Genomic DNA, 9,569 nt, shown 5'->3' with positions numbered 1-9,569 from the left:
ATTGTCCTTGGGATACAGTGTAGCGTTAGCAAGAGGCTTAGGTTGAAGTTAGTACGTGATTTATAACCTGTAATCCAGAAGCTGGACTCATTCAGCTGACCTGGAAGACTCGAGTAAGACTCGAACTTGAGATGTTTTTAGATGACTGGTTGTTAAACTATTTTATCAGCAATTATGGTGGCTAACCTACGAGAATACCCAGAGAGAACCGCACATGTACAGGTAGCACATACAAACTCTGAAAAGCTTTATATGTGATATAAACCCAGGAACTTTTTTTGGATGGAGGCTGATGAAGTCAATGAGGTTCCAAAACTATATCAAGAAACAACAAGCGGTGCTAATTGTTATCAACAGTTTTACTTCTATTTACGGTCAGCAGAAGAATAAATGGATAATTTCTGGAGTGTTTGAATCCTCAGCAGTGCTTCCTGCTGTTAACAATTTAAGACAACACAAATAAATGTGATTTAACATCCGAACAACCATCCGGTGTTTAAACCTGGCTGCTTCCAGCCTACAATTCCATATTTAAAATTACAGTTTGTAAGGACGTGAAGGACTGAGGTAGATGATCAAATGAAACAAACTCTTTAAATCTTTGTATTAAAAATCAGCAATGTTAGGACATTTTTTGAGTGAGATAATTCTGCCTTGTTCATTTGGAAGTTCCTGGAGGAAACAGAAACCTTCAGCACCCATTCTGACAAACATGACTGTGGTTACATTTCATTTGGGTTCAACGCACCCAGACTGAAGTAGGTGTGTAATCCAACAAAGACAATATCATATATGTGAAACCTCAATACTTCAGTGATGCCTCTGATGTCAATCTGATGACAGGAAAACTAACCAAAGACACAGAAGAGTCAGAGGCACAGAGCTTTAGTAGTGCTGAAATCATGCTTTATTAAATCAGTAAAACTCAAGGAGGATGATACATAAGTTCTACATCAGCAGATCAATAAAGTCAAAGTGCAGGGTAAAACCATAACTGCTTCTCTTCTCACCACAGATGGGCTCAGTGATGTGAATAAAGAAAAAAAAAAACCCTGACTACTGACAAGGTGAAACATCTACAAACTACAGACACTCACACTCAAAAACAACAACACATCAGCTACAATCCTCCAAGAGACGGCGCTGCTTCTGCACAGCAGGACTGGCTTTGACTCCCTGTTTTCCTATGGCCAGGAGATGTTGCTTTAGTGAAGCCAATCCAGCCATCCTGTGCCAGAAACAGCGCTCTTTATCAAAACTAATCTAAACCCAAAGAGAGCAGGCCGCTCGCCCTCTTTGCTGGTCATCAAATCGTGGTGGTATGACACAGTCAGTCTGAGCACAAGGCCGGTTCATGCTGCTTACATGAGGGTGATGCAAACAGCACTCAGGGTCTTATGCTCATGGTACAACTCATATTAAACTGTAATAACACACGCACAGACGCGTGTCCAAACACGAGCTTCGTCTTTTTGTTTCTGCTTTGTAACATCAACAGGGAGCCTCTCTACCTGTTGAGGCGATCTTGAGACTTCAACTTATCGTTGAGGCACAGAGTTTAGTTTCTGAGTTTAACAGGGTATTCGTTCCAGCGGAAACTTTCTCCTGTTAGCTACTTTTACTTTCTTTTAGTTTCAGTTAATATTATTGTCATAAATAACAATGCATACATTTCCCATAACCGGTAAACTCGGCTATATACATTATGTACATGTCACAGAAAAATTGAGTCATAGTTATCCAATATGGCACATTTTACAACTTTAGACTTTAGTCTAGTTTGGCATAAATTAACGTCAAGTTTGGTACAAAAATAGTTCCTATTTACAAGAATATTCCAGATCTTTATCAAGTAAGATTATTGTAAATAAAAAGTTGAGGACTAAGGGAATAGGGGATATGATTTTTTTTCTCATTTTTTACATGGACCGGATGTGCACGTTGACAGTTGCAGAGTCAGAGCCAAGGTTGTTGGACAGTCGGAGTGTGTATGCTCCGGCGTCGTCCTCCTTCACCCCAGAGATCATTAGGGTGGAGAGATCTGCTGTGTTATCCACGTGGAACCGCTCATCTCCATTGGGAAGGGTCCGACCTGAGCGGACCCACTGAACTGAGGGGGCAGGATCTCCAGAGAACAGGCCTGCCACTGTCAGAAACTTCCCCGGCTCTGCACTAACGTCCTGTGGAAGAGCTTCGATCTTTGGTGGAGTGCCTGTGGACGGAGAGAGGAAGTCAGTGAACATGTCTTAGATTTTACATATTTTAGATTTCTGGCCCATAAAATCGGAATTTAAAAGCCGTTTTAGATTGTATTGCTGTGGTAACAACTCTTGAAATTAAAATACAACTTACAGTTTAGTGCTTAGGTTGAAAATGAAAGAAAAAAAAAGTTAAGTAATCTCTTTTCACTGTTCATGCCACACAGAAAAACATGACCAGGATTTTCTCTGTTAGCTGATTCTTAGACACCACACCACATGACATCACATCAAATATCTTAAATCTTATTTACTGGTTGCAAAGACAGAGAAAGAACATCACATCACACCAAGCATCTTAAATGTTATTTTTAGATTGCAAAGACAGAGAAAAAACAAGTTAGGTGTTAGAATTCACATCCTGGATTTACCAGAAAGATGTGCAAGTAAAGTCTCACCTGCTTTCGCCCCGGTAGAAAACGCCTTTACATGCGAAAAGGGAGACATTCCAATTGTTTTGCTGCTGGAGCTCATGGAAACCACTGACTCAGCCATCATGGCAGACATGCTTGTTGCAGACATGCTGTCAAACGAATATTGGCCAACAGCAGAGTGGGAACTGCTGCTGTAACTGCTGGCCTGCATTGAGGAAGCTTCCACATGAACTGACGAGGCTAAGAAACTTTTCTGCATGCTCATAGCAGCCTCAGTAGAAGCTCTTTGCTCCACAATAGCCATTTGTACTGGCTCCTCAACAAGAGCTGTGAAAATGCAAATGACAAGCAGATGGCTGAGATCACAAACGACGAGGTGTTGAGTGCAGAGACTGAATGTAAGCCGAAGTTCCTGTCATGCTTTGTATTTCTGAATGCCCATTCAATTGATTTAAATTCATTTAACTTTTTTCATCGAAATTAAAGCACAGAGTTGCCAACATAATAAAAAAAACTAATTCAGAAAGAATACATCAACTAATATCTTGAAGTGATAAAATTGTAACAGCTTCATCAATAAATACATACAGAAGGGAACATATCTAATGCAAACTTTAACATTAAAGCATTTTTAAGCATTCCAGGACTAAATTATTATAAAGTTTTTCATGCAAGCCCTTTGACAAAGGTGCAGTAAATTGAATTAAGCTGAAATACAGATGTAACTTACTAAGGACGTTGAGCGATGATGTTGCAGAGCACTGTCCAAACTTATTCCTGGCTTTTATTGTATATTTCCCACTATCTGCCACTGTGGCTTCACAAATCTCCAGAGTGTATAAGTTCTTCGAACGGCTCAGTTTGATGTTTGGAGTGACACAAATCTGGAAAAACATGTTTCCTTTTATTGGAATACCTACTGACAACTTCTTATCACAAATTGTCAAGGCAAAAAGAAAAAAAAGAACATTTATTTAAACCAAAAACTACTCACAACCGTGTTGTCTTTCAACCACTCCACTTCAGGGGAAAGGTCTCCACCAATTTCACAGGTAAACATAACATTTTGTCCCTCGTTCACGTTTTGAGACCTTGGTTGCACCAGGAAGTAGGGAGCATCAGAGCTCTTGAGTGTGACGTTGATGTTGAACTGACACCGAATCAGGCCTTGCTCTGTTTGAGCTTGACAGGTGATAATCCCTTCCTCTCGCTGACTGACACACTTGATGGTCAGAGTCTGGTCGTTTCCAGATACTCCATATTTGTACTGCTCTGAGTTGTCCAGTTCCTGCCCGTTCAGAATCCATCTGATGTCAGAAGCCCCATGAATGTTGGTCCTAAGAGTCGCAGATTGACCTTCTTTGATGGATTTCTGGATTTCAGAGGACTTCACATCCTTCACGCAAGACAATATTTCCTCATGCACCATTTTCTTTCTTAGGATTTCCTCAGAGATTGGAACGGGGCTCTTTAATTCTGAAATTAAAAACATTCAGGAGTTTATTTATAACATTAGAACATTTGTAGCTATAAATCCTTTCACCACAGCGTATTTTCTTACCTTTCACAGTGACTGTGCAGGTTGTTGATACTGCTCCAGAGGAGTTTATGGCTGTGCACTTGTAGACACCACTATCAGATACCTCTGATTCATAGATCTCTAGATGAGCTGAACATTGGTCCTCAAATAATTCATACTTTCCACCTTGAGATAGTGCCTGAAAACCCATAAAACAAGATAGTTATGGTTGTCAAATCCTATGAAATGTTTTGAATATTTTGAGCATTTATACGTTTTACCTTTCCATCCTTTGACCAAGACACAGTAGGTTTGGGCTCTCCTGTCACCTTCACAGACAGTTTGACAATAGACTCACAGGATGCAGTGACATCATTGAGTCCTGTTGAAAAAAAGGGCTTCTTTTCAATAGTTGGTGACATCACCCTCTTGGGTGACTTGATTGGTGGGATCACTTGCTCCCTTTCAGATGGAGTTGGGGATTTGGGAGTTGGGGACTTCGGAGTAGGAGACTTCGGTGTTGGGGACTTCGGTGTTGGGGATTTTGGGGAAACTGGAGATTTTACTCTTTGGGGAGATTTGACTGGCTCAGGTGACTTGACTCTCTGAGGGGATTTGACTGGTTCAGGGGACTTGGGTAATGGTGATTTAGCCTCGGGAGAAGTAATTCTGGGAGTAGCAACTACTTTCTCCTTTGACTCAGACTTTTTTATTTTTAAAGTGAAATGGGCTTCCTGCTTTCCACTAGCATTTTCTACTAGCAAGGTGTAACTCCCTTCATCAGACACCTCAACTGCAGAAATCTCAAAGGTGGAATTGTACTGAGTGGATACAATGTGGTGACGGGCAGAAGGCGCAACGGTGGTACCTTCGCGAAGCCAGGACATAGAAGGTGCTGGTTCACCAGCCACATCACACTCAAATCGGGCATTGTCTCCTTCCTCCACAGTCAAGGACTGTGGTTTAGTCAGGATTGCGGCAGGGACTCCTGGTTTCTCCCTTGGCTTCTCAACAACAGTAGTTGTCTCTTTTACAGTTTCAGTGACCGTTTCCTCTACAGTTGTTTTGGATGAGGAAACATGATACACCTCTGTTCGTGTCATCTCTGGCAGATGAGCTGATGGTGGTTCCTCATCTTTGCGGAGTGTTGAAAAAGCAGCATACTCTTCCCCTGCTACATCTAATGTAGCATAATCAGAAGTTTCTCCTTTAGCATTCTTGCAGACTACACGGTATGTACCTGAATCTTCTGTCACACAGCTGTTGATCTGGAGAGTTAAAACTCCACTGATGTTGGTCATGTAGTATTTGCTGCTCTGATGAATCTCCTTCCCATTGTGGAACCATTTGATCTCAGGTTCAGGTTTGGCTTGGATATTCAGGGTAAATTTTGTGTTGGAACCGTAGGGTACACGATGAGATCGCATCCTGATGGTGATACGTGGGGCGTGGTCCAGGCTGAAGGGAGCCTGTGTTACAACCTCAACTTTCTTCTCTACAGATCTTCTCTCTGATCTGAGTGCCTGTTTTCTCTCCTCATACCTGGACATAAAGTCCACTTTTGGAAGTGTGACATCTGTCTTCAGAGCCTTTTCTGCTTCATATGATTTTTCTACCTGTGGTTCAGGTAATGGAATCTTTTTTATAGGTTTAGGAATATATTCTGTTGCAAAAGTTGTTAAATGCTCAGATTCAGTGCTCTCAGAGTAGGTTGAAACTGTAACGGCTTCCTTTTTAGAGGTACGTGTCTTCTCCTCAAATTCCATGTGCTTGAGTTGACTCTTGTAAGAAGAGATTCTCTGAGTGGTTGCATGTGGACGCAGCAGCTCCAAATCTTCTCTTTCTTCATACACCCGTTGTTTCTGTCTCGGAGGCTTGTAGGTTGTCTTGTCATGACGTTGACGGAGATCAACAAAACTTGGGCCAGCCTCATATTTAGAAGGAATTCTGTATGAATCATATCTTTTAAACTCTTCTCCTTCTTCCTCATCACTGTAGACTCTCCTTGGAGATGTTGGGCGCAAAGCAGACAATTCAAAGCGAACTGGACTTAGACTAGGTGGAGAAGCAGAGTAACCAAGCTCCAACTCTTCCTCCAGACGGAGTCTTTCTTCTTCTGTTCTCTTCATAGAGAGATATTCACCTACAGGGAGCAGCAGCTCCTCATCTGAGAGGTCTCCCAGAGAACGTCTCCTGAGCCTGCGGTAGGCCTCCATTTCAGGAGAAGGAGTGCGATGCCTTGCGGGCCTCACAGTCTCCAAGTCGTCCTGAGTCATAGAAGAGATGCGCCACTTAGGCTTATACTGTTCCTTGATCCTGATGGGCACCTCATAAAACTGTTCCCACCGTGACAGACGGATACGTTTCATTCTCTTTTGCCTGATTTTTTCCATTGGCTCGGGGAATTCATATTGATCACGCAGCTTCTTGTACCATTTCATGTCAGACAGTGGCTGGAAGTGTTTAATTTCCACATCTTCCTCGAGAACAGCTGGATTAATGACCCGAGGTGCAGGAACAACATACGGCATACGAAGCCTTTTCTCATCTGCTCTCTTCTTTCTCTCCTCTTGTTCTTTCTTGATCTCAGCCTCAGTTTTCTCACCTTTCTTAGTTGTGACAGCAGGTTTAAACATAGTGGCTGCCTCCCTGACAGCTTCTACTGCAGCGGGTGGGAGAGGTGTAACAACAGTGCCTGACAAAATCTGAGCCAGTCTAACCTTTTTATCCAATTCCTCTTTTCCAGCTATCTTTTGCTTCTCCTTTTCACTGGGCTCATACTCCTTCTTTACATGAGTTACTCTCTCCACTTTAAGAGTTGCTTGGCAGCTGGCAGATCCAGCAGAGTTGGTTGCTGTAACTCTGTATACACCTGAGTCCTCAGGGAGAGTGTCTCTTACATGAAGGATGTAGTAGTCCAAGCCTTCATGAACAACTTCTATGGATGGTCCAAAGGCTAAAGGTGTGCCATCTTTCTCCCACTTCAGTGTTGGGTGGCCAGAAACTCTAATCTCAAAACGAACATTCTGACCCTCCCTGCACTCAATGTTTGCAAGCAGCCGTTTGAACATGGGCCTCAAAGTGAGATCTGCTGGTTTAGGACGAGGAACAACAGTGAGGCGGGCCTTGCAGCTGTCGTCTCCATACCTGTTACGGGCTACAACACTGTACTCAGCATCATCCTCTTTTTCCAAATTGTGGATTATAAGCTGGTACAAGCCTTTGTCAGTAGTGAAGGTGTATTTCCTGTCATCCTGTCCAGGGATAAGCTTTTGTCCAGATTTATGCCAGATAACACGAGGCTCAGGATGAACAGTGATGGTTACTCCAAACCGCACATCCTCACCAAGATAGGCTGTGCGGTTGACCAGAGGAAGAGTAAATTCTGGTGGCTTCTGAAGCATTCTAGCAGTGTCAACTCTTCGCTTTGTTCTTCTAACCACACGAGTAGTGAAGAAGTCACGGTAGGATCTAACCCCACTTACAAAAAGCTCTGCATAAGCACTATCTTCACCATACTCATTCACAACCTTGCATCTGTAAGTGCCATCATCTGCTCTAGTAATCTTGTTGATGGTAATTACAGCCAGACCATCTTCATATTCAATTTCATACTTGTCTCCAGCTTCAAGTTGCCTGACACCACAGTACCATGTAACTTCAGTGGTGCTGTCATAATTTTCAATGTTGCAGATGAACTTCACATTATCTCCTTCATTGACCACTGCATGGCTAACTTGGCCTGCAAGAGGACCATGTTCAAATGGAGCAATCTTTACTTTAGAGACAAAGACACCACGCTGGGACCTGATTGAACCACCGCTAGCCACCCGGGCAGCAGAAACTACAGTGCTCCATTCTTTCTTGACCATTGCCTGGTAGTATCTCTTGTGTCTACCTACTGGGATTGCCCTGGCACTTATCTCTTCTGCAGGTTTTGTTAGCCATGGATGCAGCAGAGCCTCAGCTGCAGTCATACGGTGCTTGCGTTCTTTTGTCATTAAACGATCTGTAAAGTCTAAGGCTTCTACACTGACTTGCTTAAATGACTCATCATCATAGCCATAGGCTGCATTTGAAATGTTATCAATCATTTGTTGGTTGGTTTCGGCTGTGAATGGATTAAGACCACTGAGGAGCACGTAGGTAAGGACACCCACAGACCACATGTCAGTAACTGTACTAACCATGTCACAGTGGTGGATCTCAGGGGCAGCATACTCTGCAGTAGTGTACTGAATCTTGATTTGTTCTCCAGGTGTCAGGTGTCTGGATTGTCCCAGTTCAATAATCTTCACAGTTGAGCTGCTTCTAGTTGTGTATACAATGTTTTCAGGTCTGATATCAAAGTGCCCATATCTCTCAGAATGCAGATATTCCAGAGCTGAACAGATCTGCCTGATATAGTTAACAATCTCCCGTTCATTGAGCTCAAACTCTGCTGTATTAAGGCGCTCAAAGATGTCATGGCCAGAAATGAAGTCATAGATCAGGACCAATTCCTCAGGGCTTTCAAAGGACTCATGAAGAAGCAGGAAGTTAGCTTGTTTGGCCAAATTGAGTGTTGCAATTTCCTTTTTAATTATTGCCTGATCAGCACCTCTCACTTTGACAAATTTGGCCATGTAGGTCTGCTCAGAGCCAATATCAACACAGCGGTGAACAATGCCAAACTGGCCTCTGCCCAGTTCTTCTGCAATGGAATATTTGTTGTGCAGATTCTTGGTGTCGGAGTGTTGAGCTTTGCCCTTGGGGACTCGTTCAGTATCACCAACCTCCCTGTCATAAAGCAAAACTCTGGATTTGTCTTCTTTAGTCATGACAGGCCCACTGCTTTCAGATGGAGCACTCTGTCCAAATTTGTTTTCAGCAATAACTCTGAACTGATAGCTTGTACCTCCAAACAAATTAATTACGGTGTAGTGGGTGTCACGGGACTGTGCAACACGTTCCCATCTCTCAGCAGTGGTCGGACATTTTTCAATGATGTAGCTTACAACCTTGCTGCCACCATCATTGGCTGGAGCCACCCAGTTCAGTGTGACTGAGTCTCTGGACACATCACTGGCTTTGATGCCACGAGGTGGATCAGGCACATCAGCAACATCCAATTCAACGGTTTGTTGATCAATACCAAATCTGTTCTTGGCACAGACAATGTAGAAACCTGCATCCTTCTTTTCCACTCCATTGGCAAAAACCAGGGAAGTGAACGATCTGGTGACGATCACCTGGTAGTGACCATTACTGTCAATAAGATCTTGTCCCTTCTGCCATGTAATAACAGGATCTGGTTTACCACTGAAGGGAATCTTGATATTGACCACTTCCCCACGTAAAGCTGGGATGGCTTCCTTGTCTTTCAGGTTCTTTGGCAAATGGATCTTGGCAGGGACTAAAAAGAAAAAAAATTACATT

The 9,569-nt window shown here is 42.9% G+C and overlaps 1 protein-coding gene across 25 annotated transcripts in view; it reads right to left on the bottom strand.

Annotated features, from left to right (window-relative positions):
* Positions 1 to 884: 884 nt before the first annotated feature.
* LOC103461768 (titin-like) overlaps positions 885 to 9,569 on the bottom strand; it is a 154,451-nt gene continuing 145,766 nt past the window's right edge. For 24 of the 25 annotated variants that reach the window (XM_081604603.1, XM_081604608.1, XM_081604614.1 and 21 more), the window contains 6 exons: positions 4,433 to 9,546; positions 4,194 to 4,350; positions 3,627 to 4,108; positions 3,363 to 3,516; positions 2,657 to 2,959; positions 885 to 2,212 (listed from right to left, as the gene is read on the bottom strand). In XM_081604603.1, coding sequence (XP_081460729.1) covers positions 1,920 to 2,212; positions 2,657 to 2,959; positions 3,363 to 3,516; positions 3,627 to 4,108; positions 4,194 to 4,350; positions 4,433 to 9,546 — 6,503 coding nt within the window. In that variant the 3' untranslated portion in view covers positions 885 to 1,919. The remainder of the gene's footprint in view (positions 2,213 to 2,656; positions 2,960 to 3,362; positions 3,517 to 3,626; positions 4,109 to 4,193; positions 4,351 to 4,432; positions 9,547 to 9,569) is intronic. The other variant, XM_081604606.1, reaches the window with a different exon arrangement.

The sequence above is a fragment of the Poecilia reticulata genome, chromosome 2 (genome assembly GCF_904066995.2).
Source record: "Poecilia reticulata chromosome 2, P_reticulata-male-v2, whole genome shotgun sequence".
NCBI classification, from domain to species: Eukaryota; Metazoa; Chordata; class Actinopteri; order Cyprinodontiformes; family Poeciliidae; genus Poecilia; species Poecilia reticulata.
The sequence above is the reverse complement of the archived record's forward strand: the minus strand, read 5'-3'. Positions and strand labels throughout refer to the sequence as shown.